General features: G+C 41.0%; 1 protein-coding gene across 8 annotated transcripts in view; it reads right to left on the bottom strand.

Annotated features, from left to right (window-relative positions):
• The window catches only part of LOC138617878 (protein MTSS 1-like), a 50,482-nt gene extending 27,180 nt beyond the window's left edge, over positions 1–23,302 (bottom strand). For 7 of the 8 annotated variants that reach the window (XM_069693212.1, XM_069693215.1, XM_069693218.1 and 4 more), the window contains exons 1-3: positions 23,155–23,302; positions 21,190–21,251; positions 15,461–15,534 (exon numbers count right to left, since the gene is read on the bottom strand). In XM_069693212.1, coding sequence (XP_069549313.1) covers positions 15,461–15,534; positions 21,190–21,251; positions 23,155–23,226 — 208 coding nt within the window. In that variant the 5' untranslated portion in view covers positions 23,227–23,302. Of the gene's footprint in view, positions 1–15,460; positions 15,535–21,189; positions 21,252–22,220; positions 22,377–23,154 lie in introns of those variants that run through there. The other variant, XM_069693213.1, reaches the window with a different exon arrangement.
• Positions 23,303–23,774: the final 472 nt, after the last annotated feature.

The raw sequence follows: 23,774 nt of genomic DNA on the forward strand, positions 1-23,774 counted from the left end.
ACACCCGATCGACACGAGAGTGTCTTCTTCCGAATGTATTGGACCAACGAGACCATGTCTGGTGTCAGCATATGGACTGGACGTGCAAAAAGTCTGATGCCACAGTTAATAATTGACAATGAAGAGGACAGAGGTTCATATTCCCACTGCAATTTCTGAATAAACTAACGTCCGAGTCACAGGGTCTGAGCCACATTTGACCTGTGCGCAAGACTGAAGTCAAAGTTTAGATTGTGACTCAGTAATTCCTCACACTGGGTAGAACATACGCGTGTGACACAGATATTCAAGTTGGATGTTGGTTGAATCACCAGCACAAAAAAGACAACAACAGTAGAATAAAATGAATATAACTTTAAAAAAAAATACAAGCAATAGAAAACTTTGTTGCAACATGCATGTATAAGTCATACAGAGAAAAACTGGTAATTCAAGTAAGAAGGGTGGAGAAGGTAAACTTAAGACCTAGGAGACACCTTGTCTGAGAAAATTTTAACTGCATATTACTGTCGATACCCCATTCACACAGCAACATGCCATGTAGAGATTACCCTCAATAACCCATTAGGGAACCGTGCAAAGCAACAATATTCTTGAAGGCCTTTCTAAGAGAAGAAATAATGCAGTTTTGGTACAATTTTCACATTATTCTCTAATATGTATACGTCTGAAGAAAAAAAAAAAAAAAAAAAAGATCTAACATTTATTCGGCTATATTATTTTCACTCACCTTTCAATGTTACTTTACTACATCCACCAGCAAAATGCCATGTAGAGATTACTGTCAATAGCTGTAATACTGTAAAGCAATAATCTGCTGACAAAGCAGGCGTGCTGATGTGCATGTATCAACAATGTGAATTTACATAGTCAATGTGCATCTGTAGTGTATACTAAATACATGCTACACTGATGTTCCCCTATACTACTGCCAAAATACAAACAGCTCAATTAAATCATCTATTTTACGCAGAATTATATCTGCAAAGACAAAGTCAACTTGGGATCGGACATGTGCTACTGAGCCAGGACAATACTTTACACAGGTCTAAATGTTATTGTGAACAAATTCACCCTCTATTAGATGTTGTTTGCAAACAGGAGGAAATGATGCACGTTAGAAAGTGAAGACAGGAAAACACTGTCCATATTTATAGTCAAATATAACTCCATGTTGACACGAAACATAATACAGTAATCTTATCAACAATTTAATTTAAACAATTAATATCTAATGATGTTTTATGAGAATTTAGAAAAGTCAACAGTTGGATGAGATAAAAGGTTACAATATGAGAAAAGGGAAGAACGTCATTATCTGCCATGATCGATGACAAACAGTTAAGTTCATGATGTTAACGCGTCTCTGTGGATAAAAACTTAATATTAGATCAAGCACCAAATTAGTTTAGGCATCAAAGTGATTAAGAAAATAATATCATAATGACCTTCAATAATAGGAAGATGATGTTTATTAAAAGGTGACTTTCAAAAGTGTGACAAAATGATGAAACTTTGGCTGTGGAAGGGTAATCCACCCTGAAACACAATCTACATGGGCTGTCTTTCCTTTTCATTTATGAGGAACCTGTTTCCCCCTAACCCAGTTACAAACAAGACAGGAGTCTGTCGTATTGTTAACAGACACATGAAAGCAATGGACCTAACATACCACTTACTTAAAACCCAACAGGACATCAAAAATATCTACAAAGTTTAGCTTTTCACCTTCTGAATGTGTCTGCGACCTTTCCTTCCCCCGCAGAGAGAGACGGAGAGAGACAGACCGAGAGGCCTCGACTCCGAGATACTGGTGATAATTTGAACCAGAGACACAGTAGAGACTGAACTGTTTGTCAGTGCAACACAACACTGCCTTGTTTGCAATAATGACCACCAGATCCATCATGTGTGTGTCTGAGCCTTTGCGTGTGTGTGTGTGTGTGTGTGTGTGTGTGTGTGTGTGTGTGTGTGTGTGTGTGTGTGTGTGTGTGTGTGTGTGTGTGTGTGTGTGTGTGTGTGTGTGTGTGTGTGTGTGCTTGTGTATGTGGATGAGCGCCCCTATGCTGTCAAAGACCTAGTTAGGGGACTTTCTCCGCCCTGATGTCCCCCCCCCCACATCCATCCACCTACTCAAGTACACACACTTCACACAAAAACATCATTCATTCAGGGTTTTATGAAGTGTCTATGGGACAATAGGGAACAATTCGGACACTGAATCAATCTGCTGACTGGGTAACTTTAATGGACTGAACTTAACCATCATTTATCCATCTATCAACCCACACAATGGCCATATTATCTCACACACTCAATGGTAAACTTATACTAAATAATGCTGCATTAAACACATAGAATGAGGTCCTTTTTTAAATATACACATCTTAATCTAAAAGTATAACATTTTCCCTGTGACTGGGGAGGACTGAAGGAGGAAACACACTTTGTCCAAGTTCACCTTTAATGCTCGATGCAACAACAGATGGCCCACCTGCACAGTTATACAGCACCGAGCTGATGATGGTACCCCACTGTGCATTTTGTGTCACCATATTTGTGTTTATGCAAATGTGTAGCTGCTGCACTCTATTTTCAAGTACTATACATCAAAGACTGGACACTGAGCACACAAACACATTTATAAATGCTGTCATTTCCCCTTACTACTTAGCTCTTTCTGTCCCCTGTCTCGGCCCTGCATCCATGTTTCTCTCTGTCCTTGAGGGGAGTTTTAACTGCCAGAGAAAGTCCCTAATGATAAATAGAAAATGGCCTGGTGTTGCTGTCACAGACCGGCTGTGTGTCCACCTGGCCTCGACAGCCTGGACACGTGGTGAGGTTGCAGGTGTAAAGGAGAGAAAATGAAGGGAAAGGAGAGAAATAAGAAGGAAGAACGAGCAGAAAGATATGACATGTAGGCATAGAGAGCTACAAGTAATCATAAATTACTTTGCTCCTTACGAGGGTAATCAAAGGGAAAATGAGGAACAAGTTAATACCTGTAATTGTCTTGGCATGCGTTACAATTTATCTCTGGAGATATTATATAACCATTTTGTTCAATTTCTGAATTCTAGCCACAACATGTCATTTAGTCTATGACTCATCTTCCTTCGCTTTAAAATTTGGGCACACCAAGGGCGGTGCTCTGAGCATCAACGTCACCACGTGTATGAAACACAGTGTGAGTCTGTGTGTGAGGTACAGAACAAAGCCAGGCTGTGTTGGGTCACAGTCTGGCTGCTGCTGTGGTCTCCTGTTAATGTGTTCAATGTTAACCATTAAAGAAGAAACCTAAGATTAGCACACACAGCAATAACACATACATCTGTGAACTTGACACAAAAGTACACACATCCACAATTGCCTTAAAAGAAACAAATTAGCACACACACACGTTCACACACGAAATATGTTAACAGCACACGTACTTGTGTTTTTCTTTAGGAGACTAATGCAGACATTAAGCAGACTAGTCTGGCTGTCTTCAGTTCACCAGGAAACACACTCAGCAGAGAGAAGAGATGTTACCAGCCCCCCAAAAAATGATATATTTAAAAATAAAATTCAACAATTCCCACATGAGCGAGCATTGACAACAGTGAGGAGGGAAACTTCGCTTTAAACATGAAGAAATCAGACTCAGGTGGGCTTCATCTGCTTCGACCGGTTGGTGTGAGAGGAGAGCAGAAAGAGACGAGAAGAAACTGCTGGGATTAACAGGTGTTGCAGTTACAACATGAAGCTGGTGCTTTACTTCTGAGTTTGTCATGGACAACGACACAATACAGAAAATGTTTCACGAGGTCACCGATGTCAGGTTTCACATTCACACCAGATACACGAGGGAGAAAAAGCTAAAGTGACTTTCTAAAATGACGTTTGAGGATCTTTTGGGTCAGGTTTAAGTAGGTTATTTGGAGCCTAATTTATCTACGCTGCTGAGAGGGTTGGACTGCCACCATTTAATTGACATCCTCGGCTTACCAGTTCGCTTGAACAGTCAAAAGAGGCGTATTCATCACTTCATCCAACATCAAGACAATCATCATATTACGATCAGGACATGTGGGATGTTCTCTATTGAGATGTCTCTCAGTGGGTTCTCCAAGGTTACAACTGCCCTGAGAAAAACCTACTTCCTGTCTTGATCTACTGACATTTAGGTTATTGTTTGATTTCCTTAACTTGCGCCGTATGTTGTAAAAAAATTGTTGACATTTACATAAAAAAAAAGTTTGAGAGCAAAAAAACTAAAACAAGATAACTATGCAAAATAAAAATATACAAGATAATATTGAATGCATTTTTTTGTTCCGTCAGAAAGCAACTTGTTTAATAAATGCCAATCAAACCGCCATAGGGAGACACAAGTCTGAAGTTCATTTGCCAGATAAATGTGTTTTGAATTTGGCTTTGCATGCATGTCACATGTTCCGAATCCAAAGCTCACTGGTCTAACCGGGTTTATGTTTAAACAAAAACAGAGCAAACAGAGCTTCCACCCACAAACACTTGTGTGGACGTGGACACACACACACACGCACGCACGCACGCACGCACGCACGCACGCACGCACGCACGCACGCACGCACGCACGCACGCACGCACGCACGCACGCACGCACGCACACACACACACACACACACACACACACACACACACACACACACACACACAGATGATTCTCTGGTACTTTCGACTCAAAGGTGTGTTTTCTTCTGTGTCTATAAAACATACCCGCCAGTCTCTCTCCTGATGAGGTCTTGTGTCTTAACCTTTATGTTCTGCACATATAAAATGTTGAGACTCACAGGCACGTCCCCTAACTCCATGCTAAGGGCAATCAGGAGCCTAACTGAATTTGTCAGAAGATAGATATTCCTACCAAAGCTGATGTTTGTAACAAAATCTTTCAGAGAAAGTTCCTTGTAATGTTCTGTGTTCAATTTGTAAACCAAATTTGCAGATTTTGCCCCATAAATCAGTATGAGAAATCTATTGTACTTGGGTCTGAGAGGAGCACGGATACCTGCATTTTAGTCTCTGGTATATACTTCAAACTCTCCATGAGCTATGTGAGCATATGTGTGCATGTGCACACAAGGGTGCGCAAGCTTGAATTAGTCTGCGAGTCTATGCGTGAGTGTGTATTTGACCCATTAACTGATCTATTTGCTGGTTGCAGTGATCTGTAAGATTCCCAGGATGGGGGTCAGGGTGAACAGAAGAGAACAGAGGATGGATTGAGAGGCACAGAGCTCATCCAGCGGATGGGATTTAGGACTGGGCTGGACAGAGGACAGGAAATGTACACAGCCAGGACTAAGACTGGAAAAGAGGACAGAACCCTCTCAGTGAGGGCATTGAGACAGAGGGTTAGTTCAGGATCTAAGGCCGCTCTGTAACAGAGGCCAAGGCATGGACTGAAAGGGGTAAAGAGGAAAGGGCCAGAGCTGTATGGGGGTCTGTCCATGGCAGAGCACACAGGGCGTGCTTAGAGAAATGAGTAAAATATAGTTGGAATTAGATTAAAGCCTTCTCTACAAAAGTCTCGTGTTCGGTGAATTACTAACCCAGTCAGTCCTCGATCATTTACAACTAAATGTTACTTTTGTCTTGGAGCCTGTTAAGTAAAATAACTTCTGCAACGAGCTAAAGAGTTAAGCAAGTCAACCAGTCAACTGGATCACTTTTTACTTTAAGTAAAATGGGTTGGATGTTTGCTGACTGTGACAGTAATTATATGGCCCAGTGTTACTAAAAAGGAGTGAAAGAGAGAACAGAAGCCTCATTGAGAAACAACCAGGACATGCATACACACACAAAATCACACACACACACACACACACACACACACACACACACACACACACACACACACACACACACACACACACACACACACACACACACACACACACACACACACACACACACACACACACACACACACACACACAAATGCTTGTAGACAACCTGTCATCTGCATGACATACAACATTATTAATGTGCAGCGTTTGAGCCTCTCAGACTCATTCAGACCTGAGGACTGAAACAGATCTATAGTATCCAGTTGATGTATACACTCATTACTAACCCCTCTATCCTCCATTATGCCATTATAACTTTAAGGAACCCCCTGTTTCACATTACCAACCTGTGAACTGTCAGCATCACGTGGCATGCATGCTCAGGCTGTCGTTTGTTGCAGCTTTTAATCATTCTTAAACAATCTACGACAGGCTGGATAGTTGTATGAGTCATGATATGTAAATGTTATCGATGCGTAATGACAGGCATAGATAACAGATAACAGATGTGGCAGCTCCTGCCTTGGATTTTCAGAGGCACCAAGTGCATTAGCAGATGACTGGAAACCGTAGAAGGTAAATCTTTGGAGACATCTGGGCTTTACAACCACATATCCCCTGGATAGCTGCTAAACACAGCGACATAGCCCGAACAACAATTTACACAGTACCTGCTGTTTTGGAGTTTACCAGTTGTCCATTTACTCTTTCACAACCATGTTATTTTAAAGGCCAGGAAATGCACTAATGATAGTTCAAGGGGAAGAACATGCACACCTCTAGATTGAAAGTTATTTTTGGGAGATGAACTCATTGTAGGCACACACTGGCCTCAGTGGAGCTAAGCTATTCCATAAGGAGGGGCAGCATTGCTGTTAATGGGAGAGGTTACACAATGGGCTGAAGCTAGGCAGAGTATAGAGGCCGGGTGGATGTAGCTCAGCCACTTTGCGACAATTAGAGGAAAACATGGAGCAAGAAGAGGACTTGGATGGTCAAATCAGCACTGGAATTATTTTTGAAACACCCTTAATTTTGGTGTTCACACTACTTCCAGTTCATTATCCTTTGATTATGACAAAATTATAGCTCACCTTGGGATTTAATTTAAGATTTAACACCACAGCCAGTATTTCAGCACAACCGAGCACAACACAAGCATTTCTATTCCATAATCCTCCAGGTCTCCTTGAAGGAGAGACCAGCAATCATTAAAGTTTCATAAAGGCTGCAGCTTACTCAGACATATTGGGCTGCTTCCAGTCAACATACTGGTGTTTATGTTTGGTTGGTGGTGTGCTTGTCTCCACTGGTTCTAATGAAAAACTGAGTTCCCACTGCATTGCTGTAATTAATGCAAATTACAAACAGGTACAAGCAGCTAAGAGGGCTACAAATGGGGGGGATACAGAAGTAAAGCTGGACAACAGCAATTATTGTAATAAAGACTACAAGACAGCAATAAAAACAATAACAGCCAGCATTCTTCCAAACAGACAGGATGTGTGTAAGAGTTCTGGATAGGCACTTTTATATCTACATCAGGACAATAAAACGTGTGGCTCTTAGGTCCAAGGAAACAGTGATTTTCAACGGAGAAAGCTTCTTTCCAAAGAATATTTATCTCGATCATACAGTGGGCGCAGGTGAGTAGAGGATTCAAGTAATTATCGGTACTAAAAATATGTTTGCTGGATCATCTTTTTAGGTCACAACAGGCTTCTACATGCTAGCTCTGTGGCAGGTGTCTATTTCATCTCAACGGAGTCAGACGCGTCCAAACAGACCGAACACTAGAGATGCTGACAGAGCCACTGGGATTAACATATACACACAGGCACAGACTCACATATACTGTATGCGCACACGCACGCACGCGCACACGCGCACGCACACACACACACACACACACACACACACACACACACACACACACACACACACACACACACACACACACACACACACACACACACACTACATGTAGAGACAGTGTCCTAACAGCTGCAAACCCACATGTGACACAGTCCTGCTTATTTATAACTGAGATCAGACTATTATGCTTTGGGTGGTGTGAGAAATTCTGTTATGAACCTACTTTTGAACATGCAATGTGTAAGAAAATGGCAGAGATATGCAATTCAAAAGTTCTCTTATTATTTCATTAGCTGCTACATATTCCTGCGGTCACTCATGTTGAGTGTGTACTACGTAATGAATGACAAATCAGTGTACAAGCCCTCAGAGACACATCTGAACGCCTAGTTGCTTTTACCTTAAACTGTGGTTTTTGAGGTGAGACTCTCGGATTTAAATAAAGGTTAACGGAAGACTAAAACGAACCCTATAATGATGTCTCAGAACTGGTAAAACTGGCTTACTGCAAATCTATATGACTGTTAGGATGCTAAGCAATGTTCCTGCAGTGCATGCCTATCTGCATATAGTCTAGTAACATAAAGGGAGGTCCAATCTGTCTCTCCATGTCTCGATTGTAGTATGGAATAAGCTCTTTGTAGGCTCGTTGCCGCTCAGCTGTTTCACCGTGACTGGCTTGAAAGAAATCTCACCACTCACCCACTCTCACTCACTTGGTGAAGGGAATACCACAAAGCGGTAGCGCCGATGTATGCGAACACAGAAATGCACTGACAAACAAGATACAAAAAAAACTACAGTCACAATGACACATACACAGGCCCATTATATAAAGGAGGAATCTATGACGCATCTATAAACTGATACAAACAAGAGGGAAAGAGGGGATCTATGCAGAAAATGAATTGATGCTTGCTGAAACAAGAGAAAGGATTATTCCCCCAAATGGCAGTTCTTGTGCATTTTCTGTTCTCTCTTTCGTGGATTCAATAGATCTTTGTCCAACTCTTCACCAATGACAAGTGCAGTTTCAAGTTTTTGGCGGGAGGGAAAATGGCTCACATTGCCTGGTTTTGTCTCTGCCAAAAGCAATTATTCTCCAAAATATGAGGTATGTTTTTTACAGGAAGCCAAATCTTACATGGGCTGCATGTCCTTTTGATAACTTCAAATGTACAAAAAAACTACTAACAATTGTTTGAAAGCTGTTTGGCAGCTCATGTTAAAAAGTATATAAAAAAAACAACAACATAGTTCTGAGGTCATCTTGAAAAACTTTAGGTACAAAGACAAGTATAAGAACTTGTATAAGGAAAGCAGGAGTAAGTTGAAATGAATGTAATGCAGCATGCACTTGTTTTATACATAAGGTTGTACAATGTTGTTCACCAGGTCCATTTTTTTTGTTGTCTAAGTTGTAACATGACTGAGCACTGATGCAAAAATTCAGAGGGCTCTGCACGGGCAGCTACTTTTATACACTGCAGTGAAGTCACATTTTTAAGGAAGTGATAATGATGTAGGGAGATTAATGGAAATGAGGTAAATCAATACAAGTCATTCTAACTTGTTCAGTTTTAACAATATTAATTAACTGATTCCAACAAGCTCACTCTACAAAAACATGGCTTTATTCTCGCCACTGACAAAAGCTTTACTCTTTGTATCATTATGGATATGATTTGATTATGCTAAGATATAAAACATTCAGGAAAATGTAGTTCTTAATGTTGTTTCCATGTTAGAATCAGAAGTCTATCAGGAGTGGCCATGCACATAAACAATTGTGTAATGAAATTTTAGCAGCTTGAAATTGGAATCTAATTAAATAACTAACTAAAGCTTCCCAGCTCTGTTGCCTAGAGCATCACGTTTTTTCATTTAGCAACTTTACAGACGCCTCTTAGTAACAGCTTGTTTGTCGGTGTCCAGGGTACTGGGGGACATTGTTCATCTGGCCTGACGTCCGAGTACCCAAAACATGTTTAATCATTAACGCTTTCACACGAGTTTAAATCAAATAGACCCGTTAGACCTATTAGGCCAAACACTGTCCCACTGGTTCAAGGCCAAAGCAAGTGCGTAGGTGTGCAACATGTGGCCTGATGTGTGTTTATGCCAAGACTCCATGAAGAGCAGCATCACAAGAGGAAGAGCAGCATCGCCTCTGGCATTGGCAAGCTTTAAACAAATGCAATCCAGAGCAGCTTCTGATCCAAGCCTTCACTGTGCTCTACATGCCATATCAGCTTGTATTTGTGCATATTTTAAGCACATTAAAATCTTGCACTATTTTGCATCCTACACCACCCTTCCTGTCTTTCTGAGCATGCTTGTGCCAACACATGGATATGTCTGCATGTAATGTTTTAACCTTTGTGGGCAGATTTAATGATTTAATAATTTCGGGAAAGTCTTTGTTGATGACATGACACAGTGACATGCAACACTTGTACAAATAAAGAGGCTATCATCCTCATCCTCCTTAGTTTTCCAAGAATGTTTTCCAATGAGATTTTAAGGTGTTTTGGTTTGTCCAACAATGCCGATGTTGTTTTCTGAATTTTTAAGTTGATGTTTATTGGAAACATTCTTAAATGATTAAGAAATTAAAAGTGTGCTCAGGTTACTTCTTAAGAAACTCACTGCTGACAGACAAAACCAGCCAACCCGTGTTTACAGAATCCTGAAAATACAGCTCTGGGAAAAATTAAGAGACCACTCAAAATTTGTCTTAAATCAGCATCTCTACGTGTATGGCAGCCATTCCATTCCCGTGTCTGTTGAATTCCAATACCGGCACACCTGATTCTACTTAATGAGGTACTGATTGTGTGATCACCTGAACCAAATCTTATTTAATGAAGAAAAGTATAAAAACCATTGCTGTGGTCATCACTATCCTCTTGCAATAGGACCAGCTGGATGGCAGAAACAGTGCTAGTAGTACCTCAAAAGTAATTGGAATAAAAAAAAATAAAAAAATAATAATAAAAAAAAAAGTGAGTATTGACCACGCCAAAAGAGTTAAAAAGAAAAGTTTTGAGTGAGGAAAAGAAGGGTTTAATTCTGGTTTTACTGGCAGAGGGATACAGTGAGCGAAAGGTTGCTTCCATCCTTAAAATTCCAAAGATGACGGTTCATAAGAACAAGGTCAAGCAGCAGACATTAGGGACAGCAAAACAAAAGTCTGATCAATGTGTTTTTTAAAACACATGGCGAAGCCGAAGCTAAGCTTTCCACACTCGGCACCTACTACTAAAATAAAAAGAGAAGCAAAGGCAATCAGGAAAACAGGAACTTGTTTAGAAGAAAATTAAATAAGTTTACAATAAACTTAAATAAACTGATTATAAAAAAACATTTCTCAGGCAGCATTCAAAGGGAAAAAAAACCTCTACTGGCATGTTGTGTAAAGGTGCAAAAGGTAACTGAAAACAAGCTTAAAAAAAAATAATAACGTGGAGATGCCAAAGCACACTTCAATGTACTTCATCAGAGTGACACAACAAATTAAAGTCCTCAACTGAATAGAAAAGATCACAGTGAAACAGGTGGTTTCAGCTAATCCTGTATGTGTGCATGTGTGTGTGTTACATGTACTGCATACAGTACCCACATGCAGGTGCATGTTCGGTTAAAGCAAGTCTTGTCTGCGTTCACAACAGATGAATACAAAGGCTCTGCCTAAAAAAACTGAAGTCCGTTTGTGTTCCTTATATTCAAACTTTGTCCACTTGAAATTCCGCTGATTTAATTTCATTCAACTGTAAACCAGTAAGCTGAAACCTTGACAATACTTGACAGTACAAAAAGCTCATATGGCTCTCCTCTCGAGTTGATTCTGGTAATACACATCCACTCTTGCATCTTAATCCTCATTTCTTTTCTAACCCGAACTATGCTCTAGTTGTGTGCCGTCAGCCTGGTGGTCCGCAAACCAAAAACTGGCGCAGTGCTGTAGGTTTGTAGGAGTTTATCTTGTGTTCGTTTTTATCTGGGTGTCATAAATCGGTTCAAATGCTATAAATCACGTGAAATGCAGAAAGAAAAACAGCGAGCAACAGCTGATGTTTATCTAAAGCTAGTCTTTCGCTGGGCTATTTCCAAAAAGGTTTTCATGACACCACATCGATTAGCTCATGCAATGAGTATTTACAAATGTTAACACAGAGTTTGTTTCCCAACACCAGTGTGTTTTCCATGCAACAGCTAGAAGTGTGTTGATGACCCACATTTTTCAACGAAAACCATATTTAAAAAAAAACAAAAAAACATTAGCATTAATGTTACAATTATGGCATTTTGCACAATTATCAGGTTTAAAGTTGCCTCTGGTAGCTCCAGCTTAAGCAGATATGAACTTCCAAATCAACAATATCAAGAATGCAACAACCACTAAGCAGGCCTGAGAGAGCAACTCACAGCCTGTCAACACTAATAATGAAATTGTTTACGTTACCTTCTCATTTGATAAAGGTGCAACTAATCTATCTCCTCAGGAATTCATAAGTACGAGAAGTATGAAGGAATAAACTATACATTTAAATTCCCGCCTTGGCAAAAGGTTTGCTTCTTGTTAATGTAGTGCCTGACCTAAATGACATCATCGAGGTCTTTTGGAGAGGGGATGTTCTCTTAAGAGCTTGAATCCACCTTTCACATATTTCACCTACGACAGTATTTAAGCAGCTACAGTGATTACGCAGTGGGTCATTGTACAAACAAATCACTACTGGTGTTCCCACATACTAGGAAACTAAAAATGCATTTGAGGAGTTAACCTGTGAGAAAAACATCTTTGTTAAAATGTTTTTCTAGAACAAAAGAATAATTATTGTGCGGCTGTAACAGATCTCTTTGACACCGACAGTGTGAGCCACAAAAGGAATAAAACAAGAGTCCTGTATTCAACAGGTGTTCATGACTGAAAATAAATTGAAAGATTGATGTGAAAACATCACTGTTTCTATTAAGACGTGTCTAATCCATGTCTTGCTTTGGGTTATCTGTGTCATACATTAAAGATGTTTAATCAGTACTTTATCATGTCACAGTTGTATTTATATTTGGACCAGAGTAAACTGAACATCTGTTTGGTCCTTCAAAGTGTTATTTAAAAAAACTTAGCAAGCACATTTCACATGTAAATATTGTTACAGATTCACAGGCAAACACTAAACTGCAGTCCAGAGTCTACGTTTTGACAAGTCTTTTCAATTTTCTGATCAAGCTGCCGTTGTGATAAGACTGATGAGTTACTTTCATCTGAGCACCTGCGAACGTACCTCCTATCAGACATCAAAGTCTGCCAGGTCTATAGATCAGCCCTTAAATCTTAATGAGCTATCCTACTGCCAAAATCTAAAAAGCCGTACAAGAGCACAACCATTTACAAAGGCAGCCGGAAGCGCTGTTCTCATGATTGAGAGATTATCAAACTTGTCGGTACCTTTGTGGCCGTGGTTGTTGTTGAAGGAGAGGAACAGTTGTTTCCTTTTTTCTTGTTGTTTTTTTTAAACTTTAGCCCCCCAACACACACACACACACACACACACACACACACACACACACACACACACACACACACACACACACACACACACACACACACACACACACGCGCATACGCACACGCACACACCTTTGATCTGCAAACACCTCATTTCCACGGCATTACCATGTCGATGGCAGTGGGAAACAGGTTAGGACTTGAAGGCGCAAAGGAGGACAAGATGAAGATATACAGAATGAAAGGAGCCACCATCTCCTGCACATGAGTGACCTCAGCAGCCTTTAGTTATAAGCAAACACAAAATTGTTTATCTGTACTTTAACTGATGAAGATACAAAACTCATTGACTTCAAAGTTACTACATAGACATGTTTTCAAAAAATAATACTTTACTCTTCTGCATGTTAACACTATTGTGGGTTGATATCCTCACCGAGCAGAGGAACAACTACCCCTGTCATTCCTACAAGACCATTACATACACATAACAACTGTTTTGTGGATACAGTCTATTCCAACTGTGCAGTTTGGTTTGGTGACAAATGAGCCCTCAGTAAATTTTACTCCAGGGACAAAGATGTTTCTTTTTTATTGGGAGCTGACCTAAAAAAAATGTCATTGCTAGTACCTCTGAGCCACTAAAAACGATGGATCTCACCAAAACAATACTGCTAGTACTTTTAAAGTGAATGTTGGGGTAATGAGAAAAACTTTGTTTCAGACTCAATCTTTTCCTTTTTGCTGTGCAATGAGTTCAGAAGCCATAGAAAATAAAACAAATAAAATAATGTGACATCTTTACTCGGTGTTATTCTCTCTCTAACACATGCTGGTCATTACAGAAGCTATTAGAAGCTATCACAGCTCTCGAGACAACAGCCAGTTAAGAAAGTCTTTAATCACTATGGAAAAATCAAACAGCCATATCTTTAGGTCGACAAAGTGTGCATGTGTGTGCCCATTTGTGTGATAGTACTGAAGTTCAATCTAGGATAAGTCTTCAATAAAACAGTAGCCAAATCTTCTCCAGACATTTGAGAAATGAAACAAAGAATAGATTATTGAAGGACGTTATGAGCACCACCCCTTTGTAAAGAGGATTTTAATAGCATTATTTAAAGAATAATATAGATCAAATAAACAGATCAGCATTCACAAACCTGTACAAAGTATGATCACCATTATAAAAGGATTAAAGGGATAATATATATAAAAAAAAAAAAATTAAAAAAAAAAAATGGGTATAAGAGTGATTATAAACCGTGCTGAAAACCAACAGCACCCTTAATGGAAAATATGGTCTGTAAACCTTATAATCAAGACTCATTATAATACCCTTGTAATACTGTAATAATGTGGACAGGTTATCTACCCGTGATAAACATGTGTCAGTCAGCAGTGTATTTGAACTCATTATCCACGCTTTCCTCTATGCTGGAGAGCTCAGGTGGGCAGTGAAGCCTGAGCAACAGAGCACAAAACGATGAGTGTTATGTGACACCACTAACCTAAAACACAATATAGAGAGAACAGGGAGAGAAAGTGATAAAAGAGCGGACGAAAAATGACGCAATGCTCTTCAGCTAACTGAATCCGACTCCTTCACAGCAAACAGATACGCTGCGAGAGTTACACAGAGAGGGGGAGACTAAGAATGATGACTCCCTGTTCTCCCCCCGTCTCTCCCTTTCGCTCTGTCCCCCCTCTTGCGCTCTCTGCTGTGAGTGAGGTGATGAATGTGTGCGTCCGTCTCAGTTCCTATTAATAGTATGGTGCAGGGCTGGAGGTGTCGAAGACAGGGAGGGATGAGATCTCGCACTCTCCCCCGTTTCCTCCGAGACACACGCAGAATTCAAGCAGACTAGCAGAGAGTCCAGATGTTGCAGAGGTAGGCGGGAGGGAGGGAGGGCGGGAGGGGGAGGGGGGGGTGGATGGACTGAAGACAGCAGAGAAAAGGGGCTAGAGGTCGAAGATAAAGCCAACAGCAGAGCTTCAAACAGCACACCGACAGATTTACTACCCATACGATAAAGCAAACAACCCTGCACCACAGTGGGGTGAAGGACTGGACTTTCAGTGGAGCTACACAGACACGTACACTGCCAAACAGTGAGTTAACCACTTTAACTCTTTCAGCACTGGGCTTCAACTTGGGTCCATCAAATGGTATTTCAGAATTCAAGAATAGGTTAGCCAGGGAGCACCACTTGTTACACACTCGATCTTCGGCCTGCGTGTGACTGTTTCCTACCTCTTGAGTTGGTAGCGAGGTCGGCCACCTTCTGGAAAGCATCTAGGAAGGCAGCCACAGCGCCCACGGTCGCCCTGGGGAAAAAAAACAGGAAGGCAGAGGTTTATTAAGAAAAATGATTTAGTAAAATATAAAACATATTTAATTTTTTTTTTAAAAGCATACAAAAATACCCCCCCCCAAAAAAAATAAATAAAAATAAATCATGCAACACACAAAAGGGAATTGCAGATCAACGGCAGTAATTACATACAGGTGTTGGCAGGCAAAGTCAGAAACTGATCACATGAACTATCATCTTTTTTTCTACAGGGTAAAACATTTTTTTACAGACATAGGTGCAAACATTTGTTCTACACTGATACCAACATAGACCCTAATAGTTTCACAATGAAACTAAATGTGATAGAATACGTTCTGTACTGTTGAGTGCGTGTTTAAGTTAAAACTTGAACTTGCCCTGCTGTGTGAGGAATGTCTATGTAATTACTTGAGGACCACTGGAATCTGTCCGGCTCAGCAGAGCAGCTTTGGTTTGCCACACGTACAGGTCAATGAAAGGATCAATGTGGGCTCTACCCGAAGGAAAGGGGGCCTGGAGCAAGTTCACAACTTAGACCTGCTTCTCTGTCATCACGAATGGCTTGGCAAAGCAGTTAAAAAAAAGTGCACTTTAAAATACTATGTATTCACAGCGGACTAAAGGCAAAATCCAAACCGTCATAAAAAGTCGTGGAAGCTCGGCGTAAGATTACTCACTGTTTTACTCATTATTGTCCCCATCTTGCTGGTACCCCGACTGATTGACTATCAGGCTGCCTGGCAGAGAACTTACTTTGCTGGATGGCAACAGGCTGCAGGCCAGCTGACTGGTTAACTTGCAAACACTGGCCTACTTCAGAAACAACAGAGCTCTCATGATTAAGATCACAGGCATGAAGATGAAAGTCTCTTGGTGTGTGTGTGTGTGTGTGTGTGTGTGTGTGTGTGTGTGTGTGTGTGTGTGTGTGTGTGTGTGTGTGTGTGTGTGTGTGTGTGTGTGTGTGTGTGTGTGTGTGTGTGTGTGTGTGTGATATCTGATCTCCTACACAGAGACTATACTACCTGTCAGTCATGCGTGCTACACAAAGAAACACAATTGCTACGAAGTTTTTCCAAAGTATGTCCTGCCACAAAAGCTTGTTTGTTCTAACCCTAAGTGTGCGAATTTGTAACACTTGTTATCTTCCATTGGCCAACAGAAAACTTTCATAACACAACCTGGGAATTTCCATAAACACCCCAGTAAGGTACAACTGGGCAAAACAATAGCCGAATCAAGCATAGTGGCGAGACTCAGATTTGACTTTAAAGATGGAACCAAAGCCTTTTTCAATGTCTAATATTCCAACATAACCACAAAATAAAGGCAATCATTTGTTGTGGTAACACGCTCGGTTTACTTGGTATGTTTTTCCTGTGTGTATCCAAAGATACATGTGAGGCAATGCTCAAGGCTATCAGACAATAGTAACGTTACTGACCAAACTGTCGGTGCTTCAGTTGCAGTGTGAGGCACCAGGTTTTGATGAGAAAGAACAATATGTGAAATAAAAAATTTAGGGACGAGAGGAAGATTGAGCACCCTTGGGGTTCAAACAGACTTACCTTTTTGAACCCGAAAAGACGAAAGGTTTATCGTGCTTAAAGTGCGTCCTTAATACTGAGCTGCACAGCATTTTAAAATCTTATCTCACTCTTTGAAAACTGTTAAACTGTAGTTTCAGGTTATCGCTAAGCGGACTCTGACAAGCTTGACAGAAAAAGAAAACAGCTCGACTGATAAACAACCTCAATTCAAAGCTTAGTTACTTACAGGCCTTAAAATCCTACCACATTCGAATGACTGTCCGGTATTGGCATCCAGTCAAGGATGGAACAATCTATTTCTTTATCATTCAAAGATCTAATATAATATTGGCTAACAAGTGCTGTGTTGTTTCAGAGCTGACCAGAAGATCCATGGGTGTTTCCTGCAAATGGAAAAAGAAACATACACGCAGGCACACACAGATTCCTTTCTATTTAAAGCCCAGTGCGGGCACCAGTACTACCTCTAACCAATATCCGCCTCCACTAATTTATAACATGTACACATTGGTCTATGGATCACATTTTACATGCACTTGCAGCAAAGTCACGGTCGGTCAAGTTTAACACATTAATTCCAAACAGATTTGTGTGATAAGAGGCTTGAAGCCTACTTTTAGTATCGTTGGCTCCAGAGCACTGAAGCACAATGTGTGGTAATTAACAACTGGCATGGTCGTCAGCTTTTATCTGTTCCATGCTTTTACAAAAGACGCGCCAAACTACTAAACTGGTGTATTCATGCACCACACTTTTACTTTTAGTTTTACATCCCACAAAGAACTGATGTACAAGCTGCATTAGAAAATAAAGTCTTAAATACTTTCAGGCTCAATCAACAGGAAAATTGGGTAACTTTTCTTCTTAACATATAAGTGAATACTAGGCTGTAAAGGCAGAATAATCAGGTTTCATTTCAGCTCTGACAATTTTCCAAAAACCCTCAAGACTTCAGTGAGAATTAGAAAATAACCAATTAGCGCTACAAGTGTTCCAGCATTGCACAGTAAGCCAACAACGACCTGACTGCTACCATTGGTCTCAAAATCTACACATGCCCCTGTTCTCGAGTCAAGACAAACGACTTTAACATATCTATTCCCCGAGGCTTTGGCCAAGCCAATTCAAACTCCCTACAGAGATGGTCACAGTACAGCAGAGAGCTCTTTATGACAATGATACATTCAGTAGCGCTGCCCTCATCTATTCTTGGTTCAACTGAAACTGGAATGCAACTATAGTAAATCTGAATCATACAAAGAGGTTGGGTCTTAGTCCACGTGTTTAAGACACATCAAACACATCCTGATAGGGTTAGTATCAATGTGCTTTACCAAATAATATTTTGTGTATATGTTTGTACTGTACGCTCACATTTGTTACTCTATCCATCTATCGATCAATATATCAATCAACTTGTCAATCAGGCCTCCATATGTTTCGGCGCTCCTTCTTGAGGCCAAAAAGGTTTTTATAAGCATCCAGTAATAGTTCAAATACATCATAAGCTGTGTTTTAAAGTTTTGAGGTGGTCTGTTTCAATACAAAATTAACTTTAAACGCAAACGACGGAGGCCTGCGTGAACGCCTAGCTCTCGCACAGCTGCATCAACCGTGGCCAACCAAACAGACCAAACACTGACAAGTTAAAGGAGGACCGTGATTAGAAATCAGTTAGCCTATATTCCACCCTGCCCTCTTTCTTCAAAGCTCTGTTCTGTACGCATGCATGTGTGTGTATGTGGGCTGAAAAAAACAACAAAAAAAACACCATTTTTGAAGCAAAGAAAAAAAAAAAAAAATTACAGAACTGCCCCAACGCTGTAATTGGTTGATTTCCTAGTTGCTTTGTGAGAGGGGATTAAAGGCGCTAAATTACAGAGTAGTCTGCCTTAGGACGTCATTAAACACACAGACATGTGCTGCTGCCACTGCTGTCGAGTCACTTATCCAGGCCAAGGAGGGAAGGTGGGTGTGTTTGTGTTTTACTGAGTGTATGTGCTTGTGTGTGCATGTGTGTCCCTCTATGTAGTCCAGTCCCCAGATTACAGAGGTCCGTTGGGTTGGGGGAGGGGGGTAGTGCAATAGTCAAAAGGGCTATTTTGGCATTTGTAGCGGCTGGAGACAGGCTTTAAAGCAGATAGAAAAAGTCGTATTTGTAGGTCACCGCGAGCGAGCCCAGATAGCACACACTTCATGGTGCTCCAGCAGCAAGGGCATCGTTACAGGCAACCACACGCCACAACCAATGCTTCTTGGAGCAGGTCGTAGGCCACGCTTAATGGGGCAACAGCTACTCTAAAATACCAAAGCAAGGTCATCTTTTAATAAATGGCAGTCGACCCATCCTGGAAAGGAGGAATTGATCTTTTTGGGGAGCATAAATAGAGGAGGAAAGTTGTACAATGCCGTAAACAATATGACTCAAAGTGTGGGATAATAATCAGACGTTATGATATGCTGATGAATTGGAAGGAGGACAAGCATCTCTATCATCAAGCTGCCACTGGCTTACTTGGACTAAAAAGATCACACTTTGAGTTCGACTCGCCTTTGCACCACTTAGGTACTCTAGTGGATTTGTGCTTTTCTCATCAGCCTGGTGTCCACACACACAAACATTCTACTGCCAAACAAGCAGTCATTAGCAAGAAGGTCACAAATACTCCCCTGAGCTTTAGCATGGCAGGGTCACATATTTAACCCCTGAATGACGGAGACACTTGAATAACATATCGCCTTTAATCAGTCTTAATACTGAGAAAATGGATTAATGGAACAGAGAGTGGCCCCTGTGCAGTATTGTTGAGTCACCGAGCCTTTATAAAACTGTCAGTGTTAGTCGGTCTGAGGACACGTGGACACTTAAATGGCTAGAGAACTGCCATGCATTGTTAATCAAAGAATAATTTACACCACAGGACATCTGTATTTGCAGTACATGCCGGACAATGAGCTTTTATTTCAGCTGTCATAAATCGTTTGTCTCCTGACACGTGGCCACTTAAAACCAACTGGAAAAGGTGGCTGGGATTGGCATCCATTGTTAGTGGAAGACTTGGAATAATTTTGGCAGGAGGTGTGTAAATTTACAGCACTAGAAAGAGAAATTAAATCAGGCTTAAAGGAGACTAAATGGGTGCGAAGGACACAGAATGACCCCTGGACAGTATTGTTAAGAGATGAGGCTTTTATGTGAATGTCGCTGCTCGTTAGTCGAAGGACACGTGGCAACTTGAAACTTCTTGGGAAAGGAATGCCATCGACATCTAATGTAAAAGCCCAGATTAAGGACCAAATCAATTGATCGGATGAGATTTTTGTGTAAAAGGGTGCCAACATGGAGTATCAGAGATGTTATGTAATAATCACTTGGTCTTTCCTGGCCAAGAATTGTTGTAGCTTATTCAAATCTGCAAAATTGTTAACACTGCTATGTATGTATGTTTATAGTCATGGTTCCTCTCAAATTTGGTGCAAATTTTCAGCGAATTTCAAGAAAAATCAATAAAAGAAAATATGAATTAACGTGCATTTTACGTGGATCTTAGAAGCTGGGTTTGTCGAGATAAAACAGTTGTTTGGGGTGGAGGGGGATCAATACTCCCATTTAAACATTGCAGAAGATGTTGCAAAGGGATGACAAGCAAAAGACCACCAGTAAATCCACAAATGAATTTAAGGAGAGTTTTATATCACTTTCTCATCAGCCTGCATATATCCGATGTTTTGTTTTTCTGTTGAGGTGGAAGCATGTTGTGGTATTTTTTTTCAATGCATTTAGCTTTTACGGGAACACCAACTCCCCAAAAACCTTTATGCAATATTCTAACTTTTAATTTTTTTTAAAAATATTTCCACTCAAGTTTTTTTCAAGTGCAAATTGAAAATTCACATAAAAAAACATTGTATAGAAATACACCTAGTGTCTACACCAACTTGACCAAGAGCCAGTGTATTTAAGTTAAGAGAGACTAAATGACTATGGGAAAATGTTTATCCCACTCCTTTTAGTTTATTGTCATTAACGGGTTTCCTTTAGCACTAAAACACACAGAAGCATGCACGTGTGTTGTACGTGCACACAAACACGCTCTCACCTGAGCTGTGACTGCAGTTTCCCCGCCTTGGTGATAAAGTCCTCCCAAATAGGACAGCTGCTCTGTGGGAGAGAAAGATATGCAAACATGACTGATGCAATCAGAACAAATTTCAATATTCCCACAGTTACATAACAGCTCAATCAATGAGGCCATCTTGACGCCTCACCTCACCTCACCTCATCTGCAGGGCTAAACACAACGCACAGAGACTTAGGCTTTCCCACACACGTTACCCCAAACATTATGCTTTTCCACCCAGTTGCCAGTAGACCTGAAGATTTCTGAGAATTTAAGCTCATGGGGGAAAAAAATGACTTTATCGTGAATGCAACTGAACGGCGTGAGGTTTGTTCTACACACGAAGTCAGTTGTAATAGCAAAATACTTTCAAGTATGTCCAACAGCTGGCTTTTATTTAGCTCTTATTGCATTTAATTTCTTCTGTTACTACACATTTAATCCAAAAATAGACATTACCATCATATCCTGCTTGTGTTAGGTTGCGAACTGGGTCATAGGCCTCTTTTGGAAAGATCCCCAAACAGAGCACTAATACTACGGTATAATGAGCCCGGTTCCCGCTGGGACTCTACATTTTTCCTAATTCAGGTCTCGGGCTGAAAATAGTTGGAGAGCATATTATTGAAACCGAGAACAAGTGGCTTAATGCATCGAAAAGAGGAGGCTGCCGTGGTGGTAAGACGGCACCGGATGAAACGATGACTATAGCATGAGCACATGTTTGTCACGTAGGTGCTACTACTGTCAGGGGCCTGAGGAATGTCATGTCATGCTGTCAAACATTACACCCAACAACCAACTCAAATCTGCTCACAGCACCTCTTTCTCTGGCTTTCCAAGTTTCCCCTTACATCACTTGTATTGCTTTCTATCTGTGCCACTCTCCTGCTTCCCACACCACGCACGTCTCGTATCCTTATCTCTGCTCACTCAAAAATGTACCTCTCGCTCTCCAAACACCGCCATGACGAATGAGCTTTCTGTGCATTGATCCCATTATGTCTTACCCCAGTCGTTGACAAGATTCGGCCTGCAAAGGAAGTGAGCGGCCACTTTTTGTGTTTTACATAAAAGATTAAAAAAACAAAAACAAATACAGTCAGCATTTGCATATGTTCATTGATGTCATCGAGCAGCATAGTTCCCTGACAGCTCCAGCAGGAGACATGGGTGGAGCATGGACTCAAGTGAAGCATGGGACTTAGAGAAGTGCTGAATGTGTGAGCAGTATTCATAACAAACCCACTGACTCCAGCAGACCCGATGGCTGGCCATTTGACCTACACATGTCAGAGCCTGCGGGTCATTTTCTACCCTGACAGCTATGTTCCCGGGATTCCTTCAGGCAAGTAGTGGTAACAGCTGGGGAATCTGCTAATTGTCTCATCAGCCAAGCTCTTGTCAAAAAAAAAAAAAAAAAAAATACACCACCAAAATAAGATGCCCCGGTTTCTGTGACGGATGATTGCCCCAGTTTTAGCTTTTCATGTTGACTGCTGCACACACTTCAAAGTGGAACGAATCTAAAAAGATTCCCAGCGTGATAAAATGGAAAACCGTGGAGCGTATATGGTCAAATATGATAATATATACACCGACCACACAACGAATGGCAGCTTTGAAACAAGTTATGAAAGTATAGTGCGAGACCACGTCCACTGGAAATAATATCTCAAATGCAATGAGCTCTGCTGGGTTTTATTAATCGAGTGTTATATATATATATATATATACACACACACAATAAGGAGGTTTTGGTGGGTTTGAGTTGAGTTCAACGCTGACGGTAACGTTGGGTTAGTTCACTGGCTTATGTGTCCCGTCTGTGTGTTGCTGCAACACACTGATGTTTGGGTAGTTAACCAGCTCGTTTGGGTGGTTAGTTTCTGGACGCCAAATGTCGGATCACATAAATCGTGTTGCAATGTTCACTTGGCTTACTTTCATGTCGCCGATAACAGTTTGGAAGAGTCCTCCGAGCGCGCTGCATTCCTTCTCGATAACAGCCTCCATTTTCAGGACCAACTCCAGTGGTCAGTCCCGACTCGGGTGAGTCGTTTTCAGTTCGCCACCTCCGCTCTCCAGGAAACCGAAAAAAAAAAAAAAAAAAAAAAAAAAAACCTCCTCAAACTATCACCAAAAACAATAAACTCACGAGGGGATGATGTCTGCTACTCTGAAATCGCCGTGCGCCAACTTTTTTTTATTTATTTTTTTTATCAGTCAGAAGTGTAAAAGAAAACGCTGGCCGGTTCTGCTGCGGTGCGCCGTAACTCCTTCAAATCAGAAGAAGCTGCTGGTCCGGACGAAAGAGAAATTTAAATCCCCCTCTCCCCTCCGCGCCGCCGCGCTCACAGCCATGACTGGACCGGGAACATCATCGTTTGGAGCGCGCTTGTCGAAACAAGAAATAATCCACGATGCGCGGCTGGTAACGTCATTCCGTATCTTTGACAGGCAGGTAAATACCGACACCAGAGGTTCCCTTTGACTTCCCTCGCAACACTGAGAGACAGAGGGAGAGAAAATTAAAAAAAAAAAAAACGACGAAACGACCATCG

The sequence above is a fragment of the Brachyistius frenatus genome, unplaced genomic scaffold (genome assembly GCF_029030835.1).
Source record: "Brachyistius frenatus isolate BFR_SWC_R1_liver_20210118 unplaced genomic scaffold, ASM2903083v1 Contig_14, whole genome shotgun sequence".
Classification (NCBI taxonomy): domain Eukaryota; kingdom Metazoa; phylum Chordata; class Actinopteri; family Embiotocidae; genus Brachyistius; species Brachyistius frenatus.